The sequence below is a fragment of the Hyperoodon ampullatus genome, assembly GCF_949752795.1.
Source record: "Hyperoodon ampullatus genome assembly, chromosome: 6".
NCBI classification, from domain to species: Eukaryota; Metazoa; Chordata; class Mammalia; order Artiodactyla; family Ziphiidae; genus Hyperoodon; species Hyperoodon ampullatus.
Window position 1 is genome coordinate 51,767,612 of NC_136919.1, and position 17,480 is coordinate 51,785,091.

Genomic DNA, 17,480 nt, shown 5'->3' on the forward strand with positions numbered 1-17,480 from the left:
GAGGAGACTAGTGCCTGTGTCCTGGTTGATGAGGCTGGATCTTGTCTTTCTGGTGGGCAGGTCCACGTCTGGTGGTGTGTTTTGGGGTGTCTGTGACCTTATGATTTTAGGCAACCTCTCTGCTAATGGATGGGGTTGTGTTCCTGTCTTGCTAGTTGTTTGGCATAGTGTGTCCAACACTGTAGCTTGCTGGTCGTTGAGTGAAGCTGGGTCTTGGCGTGGAGATGGAGATCTCTGGGAGATTTTCACCGTTTGATATTACGTGTGGCTGGGAGGTCTCTTGTGGACAAGTGTCCTGAACTTGGGTCTCCCACCTCAGAGGCACAGCCCTGACACCTGGCTGGAGCACCAAGAGCCTTTCATCCACACGGCTCAGAATAAAAGGGAGAAAAAGTAGAAAGAAGATAAAATAAAGTTATTAAAATAAAAAATAATTATTAAGAAAAAAGCTGTAAAAAGTTAAAAAAAGCAAACACACTCAAAAAACAGACAGAACCCTAGGACAAATGGTAAAAGCAAAGCTATACAGACAAAATCACACACAGAAGCATACACACTCACAAAAGTAGAAAAAGGGGGAAAAAATGTTATATCTTTGCTCCCAAAGTCCACCTCCTCAATTTGGGATGATTTGTTGTCTATTCAGGTATTCCACAGATGCAGGGTACATCAAGTTGATTGTGGAGATTTAATCCTCTGCTTCCGAGGCTGCTGGAAGAAATTTCCCTTTCCCTTCTTTGTTTGCACACCTCCTGGGGTTCAGCTTTGGATTTGGACCTGCTTCTGCGTGTAGGTCGCCTGTGGGCGTCTATTCTTTGCTTACACAGGACGGGGTTAAAGGAGCAGCTGATTCGGCAGCTCTGGTTCACTCCGACCGGGGGGAGGGAGGGGTACTGATGCGGGGCGAGCCTACGGCGGCAGAGGCTGGCGTGACGTTGCACCAGCCTGAGGCGCACCGTGTGTTCTCCCGGGGAAGTTGTCCCTGGATCACGGGATCCTGACAGTGGCGGGCTGCACAGGCTCCCCGGAAGGGAGGTGTGGAGAGTGACTTGTGCTTGCACACAGGCTTCTTCATGGCAGCAGCAGCAGTCTTAGTGTCCCATGCCTGTCTCTGGGGTCCGCACTGATAGCCGTGGCTCACACCCGTCTCTGGAGCTCCTTTAAGCAGCGCTCTTAATCCCCTCTCCTTGCGCACCAGGAAACAAAGAGGCCAGAAAAAGTCTCTTGCCTCTTCTGCAGCTCTGGACTTTTCCCGGACTCCCTCCCAGCTAGCTGTGGCGCATTGGCCCCCTTCAGGCTGTGTTCACACACCCAACCCCAGTCCTCTTCCAGGGATCCGACCTCCGAAGCCCGAGCCTCAGCTTCCGCCCCCGCCCGCCCCGGGGGGTGAGCAGACAAGCCTCTCGGGCTGGTGAGTGCTGGTCGGCACCCATCCTCTGTACGGGAATCTCTCCGCTTTGCCCTCCGCACCCCTGTTGCTGTGCTCTCCTCCGTGGCTCGGAAACTTCCCCCCTCCGCCACCCGCAGTCTCCGCCATTGAAGGGCCTTGTAGTGTGTGGAAACCTTTTCTCCTTCACAGCTCCCTCCCACTGGTGCAGGTCCCGTCCCGATTCTATTGTCTCTTGTTTTTTCTTTTTTCTTTTGCCCTACCCAGGTACGTGGGGAGTTTCTTGCCTTTTGGGATGTCTGAGGTTTTGTGCCAGCGTTCAGTAGGTGTTCTGTGTTCTGTAGGAGTTGTTCCACGTGTAGATGTATTTCTGATGTATTTGTGGGGAGGAAGGTGATCTCCGCGTCTTACTCTTCCGCCATCTTGAAGCTCCTTCTATATGTAAATTTTAAAAGTGTTTCCCTGTGTTAATAAAATATTTCTTATTTTCAGTTAAGTGATACCATCTTGTCCGAATTAGACAAAAGGGAGTTCACTGTGTTAGGTTGTTCTTGTGTTTATTTTTTTTATTACGAAAAGTGTCAAGTGTATAGAAAAGTAGAGAGAACAGTATAATGAAACCCCCAGATAACTATTGCCTAGGTCTAACAATTATTACAGTTTTCCATATTTATTTTATCTATTTTCTTGAAGTACTGTAAGTTGATTCTACATATTTATGTTTGAATTTTCAGTAAATAAGGACATTTTCCCACATAGCCATATATCTTGTGTGTGTTATTTAACAGCTTATTTATTTGAATGGTAAATGTATGCACATAGTATAACATTTTAAAAAGTATATAGTGGGGCTTCCCTGGTGGCGCAGTGGTTGAGAGTCCGCCTGCCGATGCAGGGGACACGGGTTCGTGCCCCGGTCCGGGAAGATCCCACATGCCGTGGAGCGGCTAGGCCCGTGAGCCATGGCCGCTGAGCCTGTGCGTCCGGAGCCTGTGCTCTGCAACGGGAGAGGCCACAACAGTGAGAGGCCCGCGTACCGCAAAAAAAAAAAAAAAAGTATATAGTGAAAATAAGTCTCACTATTTTTTCTGTTCCCCATTCTGAATCCCTTCCTGTAGGCAACCACAGTAAACCAGTTTCTTGTGTATCCTCCCAGAGAAATTGTATACATTTACAAATGTATAAGTGTATGTATAGTTTTTCTTGTCACACAAATGGTAGCATACTGTGCAAACTGTTCCATACCTTTTTTTGTTTAATTGTTTCCATTTAATAGTATGACTTTTTTGGATTTTGTTCTACCTAGTGCATATAAGGCTTCATACACACACACACACACACACACACACACACACACACACACACACACACACACCTGTATACTATTCCATTGTTGAATGTAGCAAAAGTCTGGACATTTAAGTGTTTACTGTCTTCTGTTACTGCATATGATATGAGTACCTCTATATGTAAGTAATCTTGTTCTTCTGTGATTATATAAAGCCCTATAAGTTAATTGTTGGATCAGATGTTTGGGCATTTAAAATTTTAATGGATACTGCCTAATTGACTTTCAGAGTTTAAACCAATATATACCCCTCCCCCAAAATGTGGAATACATGTTTTCATATACTTTAGCTAATATAATGTTATCTAACATTTTGATCTTTGTTCATCTGATAGGTATAAAAGGATATCTCATTAGAATTTTAATTTATATTCTCTGAGTGAAATTGACTGTCTTTCCATATATTACAAAGCTATTTGAATTTCCTTTTTCTGTGAACTTTGTCGTTTTTGTTTACCTTGTGTGTGTATGTAGGTAGAGGGCTTTGGTCTTTTTTTTTTAAATTAATTTATTTTATTATTATTATTATTTGTTTTGGGTGCACTGGGTCTTTGTTGGGGTGCACGGGCTTTCTCTAGTTGCGGCGAGCGGGGTCTACTCTTCACTGCAGTGCACAGGCTTCTCTTTGCTGTGGCTTCTGTTGTTGCAGAGCATGGGCTCTAGGCACACAGGTTTCAGTAGTTGCAGCATGCAGTCTCAGTAGTTGCGGTATGCGGCCTCAGTAGTTGTGGCTTGCGGGCTCTAGAGTGCGGGCTCTAGAGTGCAGGCTCAGTAGTTGTGGCACATGGGCTTAGTTGCTCCACCGCATGTGGGATCTTCCTGGACCAGGGATTGAACCCATGTCCCCTGCATTGGCAGGAGGATTCTTAACCACTGCGCCACCAGGGAAGTCCCCTCTGGTCTTTTTAATCCGTTGTTTGTGATGTGGGTTGCAATTTTTTTCTTTTTTCTTTTTTTTTTTTTTTTTACTTTGTTTATGGCTTTTATTGTTTTTTTGCACATGCATAAATATTTCATGTTTATGTAGTCTGATTTTATCAATCTTATGGTTTCTGGGTTTTATATTTACAAAAGTTCTCTATTCTGAAATTATAAAAAGTATTTTTCATACTTTCTTTTAATACTTTACGGTTTTTTTAAATGTTTAAATCTTTGATTCATTTGGAATTTATTTTGGTTACCAGTTGTATTTGCTCATGTCTGTCTTTTCATTGAAATTTTCCAATGTAAAATAATAATTCTGTCTTGACGATTTAATAGCATATCTTAGTTTTTCCAATAGAAAGAAGTATTTTCTTATGAGGTCTTGGGGTCAAATTTTGAATGAAAACTGACCTGATACTTTGAGATGTAGATGATGGCTACGTATAATTTCTAATACTACCACTTGGAGAACTACTTCTTTAAGTAGGAGAAAGTCTGCATAAATGTAAAGAATGAAGGTTCTAGAGTTAAACTGCCTGCATTTTTAGCAGCAGAACTCCACAGCTTACTATCTCTCTGACCTTTGGCAAGTTAGTTTACCTCTCTGGGCCTGAATTTCCTTGTTTGGAGAATAGGGGTAATATCAGTACCCACTCATAGGATTGTGATGATGATTAAATGGGAAAAGATTGTAAAGTGCTTAGAATAGTACTTGTTGAAATGCATTGAAAAAAATGTTGCTGTATTTGCTTTAGAATTTTTACTTTGAATCACTGAGTTTTTACTTTGAGTCACACAATCACTGTTCTTAAAATTCCACTTTACATTGATGAATATTGGGGATTCCCTTCCCCAAATTCCTTTTATGAAAGCCTAAAGAAAGCAAAAGAATTCATTTGATTTTTTAATTATTATTCTTTACTGTTATTGCTTTTTAAAAACAATTTATTGCTTACAAGTGTCTTTTTCATTTATTACAAACATAGTTTAAGTTAAGAGAAAACTATTGTATACATATTTTAAAGCATAAAAGGATTTTTTTTCACAGATGAGATCAATTTATTAAACTGCCATTACTCTGTATGCTAAATTCTTTTAGACATAGTATATGTATTATAAAGGACTTGACTGTGTGCTTTTTGGCTGATAAAGGGTAATAAATTGGTTATCTATACCCCACTTATGTTCTTGTGTCCTTCTAAATTAGCTGTAATACTTAGACTATTCTGTATAATAAGTTTATCAGAAATAACAGAATACGTTTTTCAGAAAACCTTCATAGAAAGTACTACTAATCATTGACAGTATTGCGACTTTATGCTTAGATAGGACTCCACATTCAAAGTAGTAGGATATTTGCACATCCTACTTGTGCACCTTTAAATAAAGCACTTATAAAGTGATCTCATACAATTTTTAAAACTGGAAAAGGCTTGAAAGCAGGAATATAGGGATAGAACAAAGAGGAGAACCTCTGTGATTCCCTTTAGTCACTTTTATATAGATTAGAGCCCCCATTTAGAGAATTCACTTATTTACAAAAACTTGGAGTTGTGGGGGGCAGTTTATAGAATGAATTCTTAGAGAATCATGGATCAGAGAAACTGGAGTATGGTAACTGATTTTTGGAATTATGTTATTTGGGGAAAGGAAATGGAAACAAGGGTTAAATTTTGCTATCGTGAGGAATGAGCTTGCTTAGGGAAACACTAGAGATGTGAATTTATTTGCTGTTTGGAAAGGCCCTTTGAGAAAGATTGTTTTGCTCCATTCCATAGTGTTTGAGGGTTACATTTGAGCACTAGGTGATTTCATTTTTCTGACCTTGTTCTAAGACTTCGTGGTACCCCAACTTAAAAAATATTAAAAGTGTAATTTAGATACAAAAATATTAAAAATGTAATTTAGATAAAAGTGTAATTTAGGGTTTTTTTGTTGTTTGTTTTACTATATAGTTATGCGGGTTTGGACAAATTTATCTACCATCACAGCCACAATATAAACCCGTTCCATCATACCCAGAATTTCCCCCATGGATCTTTGTAGTCCAGTCTTTCTCCTATGTCCAACCCTTGACAACCTGATTTATGTCCTCACACTTTTTCTTTTTCCAGAATGTCATATAGATAAATACAGTCTATAGGCTTCTTTCACTTAGCATAATGCATTTGAGATTCACTTATGTTGCTGTGTATGTAAGTAGTTCCTTCCTTTTCCTTGCTGAGTAGTTGGTATTCCATTGCGTGGGTGAACCACAGTTTGTTTATCCATTCTTCAGTTCAGCTAATATAGTAGGCAGAAGAATGACTCTCTAATCTCCAGGACTTAAGAATGAGTTACTTTATATATTGAGAAGAGGGACTTTGCAGATTTGGTTAAGGACTTTGAGATGGGGAGATTATCCTGGATTATCCAGGTTATCCCAGTCTCATCACACTGAGTTATTAAAAGTGGAAGAGGAAGACAGAAGAAGAGTAGGTCAGAGAGATGTGACATGAGAAGACCTTGACTGGAAGCTGGGTAAGCAGCAAGGCAACAGGGATTTTGGCCCTACCGTCTCAGGGAACAAATTTATGCCAACAATTCAAATGAGCAGGAAATGAATTCTCCCCTAGAGTCTCCAGAAAAGAGCGCAGCCTGTGGACACCTTGATTTTAGTCCAGTGAGACCCCTCCCAGACTTCTGACCTACAGAACTGTGATACACATTTATGTTGTTGTTTTAAACTATTGACCATATATGTGTTAGATCTGTTTCTGTACTCTATTCTGTTTTATTAATCCAGATGTTTATCCTTTCTCTAATACCATTACTATCTTGGTTACTGTAGCTTTTTACTCTTGAAATGTGATAGTGTGCATCCTTAAACTTGGTTATTCTTTTTCAAAATTGTTTTGGCTCCTCTAGTTTCTTTGCCTGTCTCTTATTTTTAATAGTAGAAAGCTCATAACATGATAAGCTGGCATCATTCAGCCTCTAGTTTTACTCCCAGGACAGTGGAGAGAACCAAGGGTTATATCTGTCGTTAGGCCAGTTTGCCTGATTCTTTGTTAGCTGACTTTTTCCAAAATGGGAGGAATCCTTCTGGTTTGGTTCTCTCTTTATCCTTCTGTTGAGGTCTCTTCCCAGTATTTTTCTTTTGGACAAGAAATTGATTTTTTTTTTCTGTTTAGCAATATATTTTAAACCTTAGTAATTCACATGTGTGGTTGTTCTTGATTAAGTCCTACAGATCTCCCCAGTGTATTACTCTGATTTTAAAAAACAAATTCATTGGAGTTATAAGAAAGCATCAAGCGTAGAACCATATTTGGAGTAAAAGAAAGAAAGTTGGACTGATGTTGGTTTGAGAACTTAAATCCCAAGGATAGATATAGGGCTCTTTTATAATTCAAGGCCAAGATTGTAAATTAAGGTGCTTTAAGGAGCATTGCAAATGGGAGAAGAGAATTGGGGAAATAAAAACTGGCTTTTATTTTTCTTAATGGAAAAGACTACAAAAAGCATCGCAAGATTCTTAACCCAAGCCAGATTTTTTAGTGTGTTCCTTCCCTCCCCCCTTTTTTCTCTTCACCTCTTCTCTGTCCAGTTGTTATAAAATTCTTATATGGTTTTAAAGCGTTTGATAGAAATATTTAAATGTCATTTAAATATAAATTGGAATTCCTTTAGTTTTCCTAACTCTGACACTTAGTATGTTTTATTATGTTGGGGGAGACATAATTTTCTTACACTTTAAGACATTTCCTTTTTTGTTTCCATCTTGCTTTTTATGCTCTTTAGTGAAAATCTTTAAATTGCATTACAGAACTCTGAATGTGTATGATAATTTTAGTTGCAAATCTATGTCTTGGAAAAATTAAAATTCCAAACTATTTTCTGGAACGTTTTTTCAGCTTCAGATGATACTGATGTAAAAGCATCTAGCTTTTCACTTTTCAGCCACAAGGTGGTGTACTGCCTCTACTGTCTGAAGTTTTTTTTGGTGACTTTCTTCAACAGCCTGATCAAATCCAACTTAAAAGAAAACAGAACATTATAAACATTCACTTTGGGCAGTAAAAAAATTTGTTTATGACGGCAGATAGTCTTTATAGAGGGGTCCAGTTTTATTTGAAGGGGATTCAAGGAGCTTTCACAGAGAAAATCAAATAATGCATAAAATAATGTATTTCCCTACATTATTATTAATTTAAATTTTTTATTTGGAAATAATTTCAGGATTATTAAAATGTTGCAGGAATAAGAATAGTACAAGAAACATACATATATCCTTTACGTGGATTTACCTATTATTAACACTTAGTCCCATTTGCACACCTTCTCTTTATATACTTGTATATTTTCTTCTGAAACATTTGAGGCTAAGTTACATACATCATGACACTTTACCTCTAAATACTACATTGTACTCTTCCTAAAATAGTGATTTTTTTTCATATAACCACAATATATTGTTAACTTCAGTAAATTCAGCTTTAGTAAATTTAACATTGATACTTTTATCCAATCTGCCATCAGTATTTTTGTTTGTCACTTGATTCAGTAATATCCTTTATAATATTTTCCCCCTCCAGTTGAGCAGTCTCAAGTCACTTATAACATTTAATTGTCATGACTCTTTAGCCTCCTTTAACCTGGAATATTTCCACAGCCTTTCTTTGTCTTTTATAATATTGACTTTAACTCCCCTCCCTCTTTTTAATAGAACATTACTCATTTCCACTTGCGGTTTGTCTGATGATTCCTCATGATATAGGTTATACATTCTCAGCTATACTATTGCGTGAGTGATTTTGTGTCTTTATTAGGTATTGCATATGCCCATGGTCCTTTTAATGGTGATGTTACATTATGTTTTTGTTCAGGTCATTTTTTTTTAAAGTTAGGTCTATGTGTTTAGAAGAGAAATAAGTGCCATTCAGGTATAAGAGCAAACAAACATTTTCTGTAAAGGAATATACTTAAAAATAGATTAATGTTCCCAGTAGGTAAAATCTAATTTGACTTAAGGCTTGAGGTGGCATACTTTAACTTTATTCTTTGCAAAGCTTTTTTTTTTCTTTCTTTTTTTTTTTGGCTGCGTTGGGTCGTCGTTGCTGTGCTTGGGCTTTAGTGGCGGCGAGCGGGGGCTACTCTTCGTTGCAGTGGCTTCTCTTGCCATGGGCACTAGGCACGCAGGCTTCAGTAGTTGTGGCTCGTGGACTCTAGAGTGCAGGCTCAGTAGTTGTGGCACACTGGCTTAGTTGCTTCGTGACATGTGGGATCTTCCTGGACCAGGGATCGAACCCTTGTCCCCTGAATTGATAAGCAGATTCTTAACCACTGTGCCACCAGGGAAGTCCCCTTTGCAAAGCTTTTAATGTGGTATATTGGCATTTAATCTGCCCCTAGATTACCAGGGTGTGTTGTTGATATCTTCCTTGGGATCTGCTAGTCATTCTGGTGAAAGAATAAAATCTGAGTAGGCGACATTAGACAGAAAGAAAGATAAAAAATGGAACTATCTCAATTATAAATCTCTAAGATGTCATAATACCGAGTTAAATGTTTTCATAGTTTCTATTTGAGTTTGTACTTGCATTAGTAAAGTTTTAATACAGAACAAACTTATAAGTGCCAAATGTATTGACTGTAAAGAAAATTGTAAACTTCTCAAAGAAATGATCACAAGTCTTTATCCTTTAGTTATTTGAGGGATTTGTTATTAAGTGGATATAAAAAGTTCTGTGAATACGAAAATTTCCTAGATATTTCTAGTATGTTAGTCTTAGGGTGTGTATAAAAATTCTCAGAAGGTAATAGATATGTATTTTAAAGAAAATAGTTATTTTGAATATTTACAATAATTAATGTCTTGACTTTTGCTGTAAAGTATTTGTAACATCAATATTATGATGGTATAATGCTCTCTAAGAAAGAGTATTAGTTTAGTTTACAGCTCTTTTGCAGAAATAGTGAATCAAGAACTTTTTTTATGGCATGATCTTATACATAACCCGTTTACTTTGATTACATATGTATATTACAAATAAGATATGTATTTTCCACATCCTGTAGACACCAAAGCATTTGAGGTATGAAATTAGATGAATATAAAATAATTTGAATGCCAGAGTGCCCATTAAATTTAACAGTTGAACTTGAAAAATTACTAGATTCTTCTGTGAGTTATGATTTCTCCCATCAGCTACCCTGCAGAGTACTGGAAGGGAGAGAAAATTAACCTCGGTATTCATTCCAGGTTTGTCGCTTGATTTTACAAAGTATACTACTTAAATTGGTAGTAGTTTATAGCCGCTGCTTCTGACACTTGTATACATGTTTCTGAGTTTCCAGAATGTACTGATTGGTACCCTGGGGGCTGAGAAGAATTCAGTGTTTCTTCTCAAGTGTATAACTTAATTCTAGGAACCTCAGCAGTAAATATTATTTCATTGAATAATGTTTAAAAAATTGTTTTTATTTATTTTCATTCCTCAGACAAGACATCTGTATAGATTCTACTTCATCCCTGAGAGAGAACAAGCAACCTGAAGGTTTGGAATTAAAACAAGGTATGGATCACATACTTAACTTTTTCTGTAACATTTTACCTGAAAATTATAAGCATTTTACCAATAATAAATTTTCACAGTCTTCCAGTTTGCCCCCATTTTATAGATAGGGAAACAAAATAGTTTATTTAGTCTAAGATCAAGAGTAAGATATACATCCTTTATTTCATGACTCCTTTAGCCATTGGAGTGGTTCTGTCTTAGTGCTGTATGGTTACAGATGCCAACAGAAAGGTGTCATTTTTGAATAGTTTTAATTCAGTAATCTATTATATATTCTCACCTCCAAGATACTGTAGCTATGTTAACTGGATAGCTTTGGGTTGTATATGGGGAAAAAAGTTTTATAGAGTAACTTTTTTCTGTCTTTTTTTTTTTTGCTAGATATTTTATCCTTGTTTACTTTCTTCTTCATATATTATTTTCTATAAATCAGTAGTTTTTGACATTACCAGCTAACAGAAGTAAAATGGCAGTTGTTATTTATTCAAGCTAGGCAGATGGAATAGAGCTAATCTTTTAGATGTCTTTTTTTGTTGTTGTTTTTTTCTTATGCCTAGTAGGGAAAACTGAATGTAAAAATAAATTTTTATTAGTTAGTCAAAGATTACCTCACATTTTTCCATTTTCCTGATAAAAATTACTTCAGAGCAGTGAGAATCTGTTGCAGCCAAGAGGGTTATGTTTTTTATTTTGTAGGCAACTAGTCTTTGATGGCTAAGAATAGTTTCTCTAAAACTTGAATCATAAGAACTTATTTGGTAGAGAGAAACAGGTCATCAGTTTACTTAGGCAGAATTTCTTTTTTTAAGCCATGGCCTGTACTACTCATGTTTACTTAAGAAAGGGAGGGACTTCCCTGGTGGCACAGTAGGTAAGAATCCACCTGCCAGTGCAGGGGACACGGGTTCGATCCCTGGTCCCGGAAGATCCCACATGCTGCAGAGCAACTAAGCCCGTGCACCGCAACTACTGAGCCTGCTCTCTAGAGCCCGCAGGCCACAACTACTGAGCTCTTGTGCCACAACTACTGAAGCCCACGTGCCTAGAGCCTGTGCTCTGCAACAAGAGAAGCCACCATAATGAGAAGCCTGCACACCGCAATGAAGAGTAGCCCCCACTCGCTGCAACAAGAGGAAGCCCGCATGCAGCAACGAAGACCCAATGCATTCAAAAATAAATAAATTAAATAAATAAATTAAAAACAAAAAAACAAAATGTATTTAAAAAAAAGAAAAAGGAAAAACGTTGATTAATTAATTTTGTGATTCCTTCAGTTTATATGTAGTGAGAACAAAATCTAGATTTTCTATAATTCTAACTTATGTACTCTGGTGTTTATAAATATGTCTGATGATTTTGAGAATTCCAGTGCCAGACAAAATTGCATCTTTGTGCCCTTACTCCTTCTTAGCACCCCCACAGACAGAAACTCAGATTCATAGTTTTATTTACATTTGTTTGTCGTGTATCAATACATGCCAAGCACACATCGTTTCCATATGATGTAGTCATGGTCATTTAACTCTTATGCCCCATGTGTAATTTGACAGCACTGCTATCGTTTATCCTTTGTTCTGTTCTTTGCATTTAATGAGCAGGAGGTGTGGAGACTGTGCTATTATCTGTGGAGAGAAGAATGCCTTATATGTATACGTACAGCTGATTCACTTTGTTTTGCAGCAGAAACTAACACAACATTGTAAAGCAATTATACTCCAATAAAGGTGTTTAAAAAATCCTGAAAAATAAATTTAAAAAAAGAATGCCATATAAAGGATAGAGAAGTCTAGAATGGGCAGGTTGATTCCAGTTTCCAGGGAAAAAGGAATGGAGACCTCATTGTGCAAATTAGCCAGTGCTGCCCTCCAAGGGAAGGGGTTTTTCTGCTCCTGTGTTCAGGCACCTGGAGCTCTCTTCAGAATCCCCTTCCTGGTGCTAACAGCCTATTTTGCTGTGATTTTTTTTTTTTTTTTATGGTAACTTCAGTCATTGGAAAATTAGCGATGGAGGTGAAGAAGGAGAGAAAAATAACTCAGTAACCAGATATCACAAAGGCTAGTTTTTTATGCTCAGGAGCCTTTATAGACACTCTTGGGTTCTCACCTCAGCATCAGAAACATCAAGAACACACTGTCAACAGTAAGTGACAGCAAGCAGAGGAGAGGAAACAGGAGATCCAAGCACAGCAGTTACCATTGTGCAGTGCAGTTCATGTTCATACTGTAACTAAATTTGTAGAAAATGGTTAAATTAAATTTCAACTCTTTTTAGAAAGCAGGGAAATAAGTGAAGTCTTTTAGAAAAATGCCTATGAAATGGTTAAAATTTTAAATTTTGTTGCATAATGGGATAAACGTAAGTTATTTAGAAGATTCAATTATATAGAACTTTTTACAGACAAATATTAGTATAGCTGAAATCTGAACCAGATAGTAACTAACTTGCTTGGAGTTAACCAAGAAGGTGAGGTACCCCAGGAAACAAATCCTGACAGGCTCAGTAAAGATTATTGCCTTTATTTTAAATGAACTAATATTGTCTGTTTTTAATATGCAGAACTTTCAAAATTGATTTAATATTATCTGTAACTTTCTATTTTTGCTCACAGTTATTAGCTCAATAAAAACAGAGCATAATTCTCCTTGTGAATGCGTTGTCATTTTATTGAATGGCTTGACCATTTAAGAAAATTCATTGAAGCTCACTTAGTACTAAAGTAACCCTTTGCTCAGTAGACCAAAATATAAAGCAGCATTGAATTTTCTCTTTGTTCTTTCAGGATAAAATAAATCTTATATGCCCTATTAATGGTATATGATATTGAAAAGTTATTTAAATTATATTTTCAGTTTTTTCAGCTTCTAAAATACTCAATATTGAGAAACAGTGACTATGAATTAGGTAAATTGAAATTGGCATTTCTTTCTCTAGTACTGGTATTATTTATCTTATCGATAGGAAATTTATTTATGAAACTGGCTGTGCTGAAGGTGAGTATCAGATTGTACACGAACTTTCACCTTCACTCTGCAAACATTATTTAAATATAAATATAATCTACTAGTTGATTGATTGGTCCTGTAGTAAAATAGGATTAGGATTAGTGTCCTAAGTCATTCATTTTTAGCAGGAGGGTAGTTGTATTAGAATGGTTTATATAAATTTTCTAAATTAGTCATTTGTGCTACAGTTAAGAAAAAATGAAACTGTTGTTTGTCAAAGGTATTTAATGCATAGAAAATACTTTTAAAATATCAAACAAATCTTTGCTAATCTTAATGAATTCTCTTCTATATATTTATCTATAAATAAATAAATTTAAGACATTTAGTAGTATTAAAACAATTTAAATTTTTGCTTTAAAGTTTACAACTGGGGTAAACTGTAATTTTGCAAATTATTCTCCTTTGTAACTTCAAGAATTAAACTCTTATGTTTGCATTCCTTCTTGGAAATTGTTATGAGAAACTTTTTTTTACTATACATGATTAAATAGCTAAGTTAAAATTGTGTATTTAGGTTGACGAGAAGAGTTGAGGTTTATAGTAGTCCCTTTAAAATATTTGAAGGGCTGTTAAATAGAAGACTGATTAGGCTTGTTCTGTATTGAGAATTTGAGAATAAAAGCAGGGCCAGTAGATAAGGTTATCATTAAACATGTTTGGATCGATTTATTTATTTCAAATAATCAGATATATCAGAAAATGCATTGGGCTGCCTTCTGAGATACATCCCTATTGCTGAAGGTGTTTGAACACAGGTTGCACAAATGGCCACTTGGTGGTGCTGTTGTAGAGCAGATTCTCGCAATGTTTAAATATTTGGATTTTTGGCCTGGATCTTGAAGTTCCTTTCTATCAGATTTTCTAAAGAACAGGGCCTAGAACAGTGTCTGCACTTGTGAAGAGTGCTTCTTAGTAACTGTTTTATTAAATTGTTTAATGGAAGAAGAATGAGATATACAATTTTTTCTATCTCTACATTTTTCTATTAGAGAAAAAGATGCTTGATTTTTTAGTCTTTAAGCTGTATGATGGTTCCTTAAGATGCATTCATTTGAATACAGTTATAAAAGTAAGTAATGTAACCACATGGTGTATAAAATGATTAAAATTAATAAGACATTGACTACATTTTACTCTGAATCTTTTACATTAACTTTCTCATGTGAAAATTATTCCTCTTTTCTATTAGAGAAAGATGTGCAAACACACACACAAAATGCACAGACTTTTGCTGTGGTTAGACTCAAATCTTGTCACTTTTTTTTTTTTAAAGTAGTGTAGTTGCCTCATGCAGTTATATTTTGGCCTTCTAGTTCAAGAGTTAATGAATGATAGGACTTCCCTGATGGCTCAGTGGTTAAGAATCCTGGCGTAGAGTGCAGGGCACACAGGTTTGATCCCTGGTCTCGGAAGATCCCACATGCCGCAGAGCAACTAAGCCTGTCTGCCACAACTACTGAGCCTGTGCTCTAGAGCCTGCAAGCCACAGCTACTGGAGCCTGTGTGCCACAACTACTAAAGCCCACGTGCCTAGAGCCAGTGCTTTGCAACAGGAGAAGCCACTGCAACAAGAAGCCTGCACGCCGCAAAAAGAGTAGCCCCTGCTTACAACAACTAGAGAAAGCCTGCGTACCGCAATGAAGACCCAACGCAGCCAAAAATAAATAAATAAATAAATTAATTAATTTAAAAAAACAGTTAATGAATGATAGACAGCTTTAAGAATTACCTTGTTGAGAGCTTCAAGAATTTGAAACGTAGACTTTAATAGGGGAAAATTGTTTTCAGTGGTTAAACCATGTGATGAAAGTTTAGATAGGTATTTTCTTTGGGCTTCTTTCAGCCTTTCAGACCACTGGTTAGCACAGTGTAATTATACACACTCCCTGGGAATGAAAGATGAAAATACTAGAGCTTCTAAAGTAAATAAATACATATATAAACTTATATATTTAAACCTCTCCCTTTTAAAATTTTCAGTTACATGTATGTACTTGTTCATATTAATTATGTATTAATTTATAAGTAAATAAAAAAATATGTAGTTGGACAGGTACTTAAAAATGTTTTCACTGATAGGTTTATGGAAATAATGAAGTTGCGAGACCACTCTTTTAGACTATTATAAAGGATTGATGGTGGCCATAATGTATTCATTTATTACTTCAAAAAAATTCAATTTTATATGGGATATTTTCCATCATTTAGCAAAGATTAAATGTAAAATTGTGTGAGACTATTTGAGTCCTTAAGGTGAGAGAGAAATGGAAAAACTCAATTTTTGTTCTTATTGCTTCTGTTGTTGTTCTGAGGTAGTACTGCACTAGGAGAAGGGAAGGTAGGTATGGAGAGGGACTAGAATAAAAAAGAATGAAGAAATCAGTTTGCAGTTACAAAGGGGTTGAGTATTGCTGAAAAGAACTTTACAACCATGAAGGAATAAGTACAAGTTATAAAAAATTTAAAAGATAATGAGAAAAATGTCATCAGAGACTTTTATTGCACTGTAAAGGAAGAGAGAATGAAGATCATCAGTTAATTAAGTAGCATTTGTAGGCCAAAAGTTTTACATGAAGAAGTTTGGATTGGCAGATGAGCTCTGTGCTGCCTCTTCCTTTGAAAACCAAAATTGCAGGTAGGCGTGTTAGAGAGCTGAGGGGAAACTGAAAAGAAAGTGTTAGAAGTCTGTTCTGGAGTTGGAAGCAGAGAAGCATGTGTACTACTGATTTGTTTTCAAAGTTTGAGTCTAATTCCTTTCCTCCTTGCCCTTGATTATCTCCTTGACTGGCTCTAACAAATAAGTATTCACAGAATGCAGCTTTTCAACACGAGTTAACTTCTTTAAAAGATTTTTAAAAACTTGTTCTGGGGAAATGTTATCCAATTCAGCAATTGGTGAAGTAAAAAGATTTTTTTACCATCGGTGTGGCATAAGAATTTACATTTCTTTTCTCATTCCTTTGAGCTTTTTCACAAGTTATTACCAGCAATGACACCAACATGATCCTCCCTGCTTTTTAATTTGTCTCTTTCTATGAGTAGTAGTTGAATGAAAGGGTAAAAATTACATTTTGTATGGCAAATTAGCCCATACTGTTCCTGTAACTTTTGAAGGCCCCTCTGTTGCATTTGAATGTGAGACTTTTCTGGATTAAAAAAAAAAGTAAACTGATAAGGTTTTTGAATGCATAATGCTCTGTGTGTTTTTTATCAAGAATGAAATTATGAATTTGCTTCAGTATTCTGAGAGAAATGTTTATTTCCATGTTTCTTTAAATTGTACTCATTTTAAACATTCTATCTTGTGATGCATTTCATAGGATCCTAGACACACTCTTACGGGAGCTACTTTGGAGGTTGCATACTCCAACCCTTCCTCAGATGTTTGGATCCTCTGTGTTTTTCAGCCCCTATGTTCTCATCCAGTTCATTGGGAAAAGTACCTCCTTATATAGAAGCGCTGCTACCAAAAGAAAGATAGTAAATACTAGGCTTGAAATCAATTTTGTTAACAATTCCTGAACTTTTTATACACCTCACACCTAGCCTATGATTTAATCAGCCATTTTGGTTGCCACATCATATAGTTGATACATATGGAGCTTGTAGTTAACAAGCTTTATTTTTATTTTTAAAAACTAATACTTGTAATTTTTTTGAACAGCTTTAAATTAGGTTTACAAAAAATTGAGTGCAAAGTACAGAGCTCCTGTATACCCACTTACCACCACTTCTCCCAGTTTCCCATATTATCATCTTGCATTAGTGTGGTAAATTTGTTAAAATTGATGAGGCATATTAACACATTATTACTAACTAAAGTCCATAGTTGCCTGTTTATTTACTTCTGTTGTAACACTGCCGAATAATTAATAATTGTTTTCAATTCAAGAAGCATTTATGAGTACCTAAATTTAGGTACTTAATGTAAAGGATTGTGTCTTAGGATTCTTTAAGTCTTTACTGCTTGTCTATATTAGGTACTCATATTCTTTTGAATGAGTAAGTGGATGGATAGATGACTAAAAGAATTCCTTCTTTCTCTTCTGTCCTGTCCAGTATGTACCAGGTTCTTAAAAAGAAGATAGAAATGAAATAGAATATTAGTTATATTTACCTATTAATATTCTACCACCTACCCCAAAGAGTGAGTTGCTTATAAGCTTGTTTTTCTTTCTGGTCTTAACAAAACTGAGCCATGTTTTGGTTTGTTTCCCTTAGCCTTTAGCTTTGTTTATATTGCTTGGATAGATTCA

General features: G+C 36.2%; 1 protein-coding gene across 4 annotated transcripts in view; it reads left to right on the forward strand.

Annotated features, from left to right (window-relative positions):
- Positions 1-17,480, forward strand: part of CAAP1 (caspase activity and apoptosis inhibitor 1) — a gene marked incomplete at both ends in the record, with an annotated part of 48,492 nt that overhangs the window by 20,905 nt on the left and 10,107 nt on the right. For 3 of the 4 annotated variants that reach the window (XM_079705932.1, XM_079705933.1, XM_079705934.1), the window contains one exon: positions 10,143-10,216. In XM_079705932.1, coding sequence (XP_079562058.1) covers positions 10,143-10,216 — 74 coding nt within the window. Of the gene's footprint in view, positions 1-10,142; positions 10,217-17,480 lie in introns of those variants that run through there. The other variant, XM_079705935.1, reaches the window with a different exon arrangement.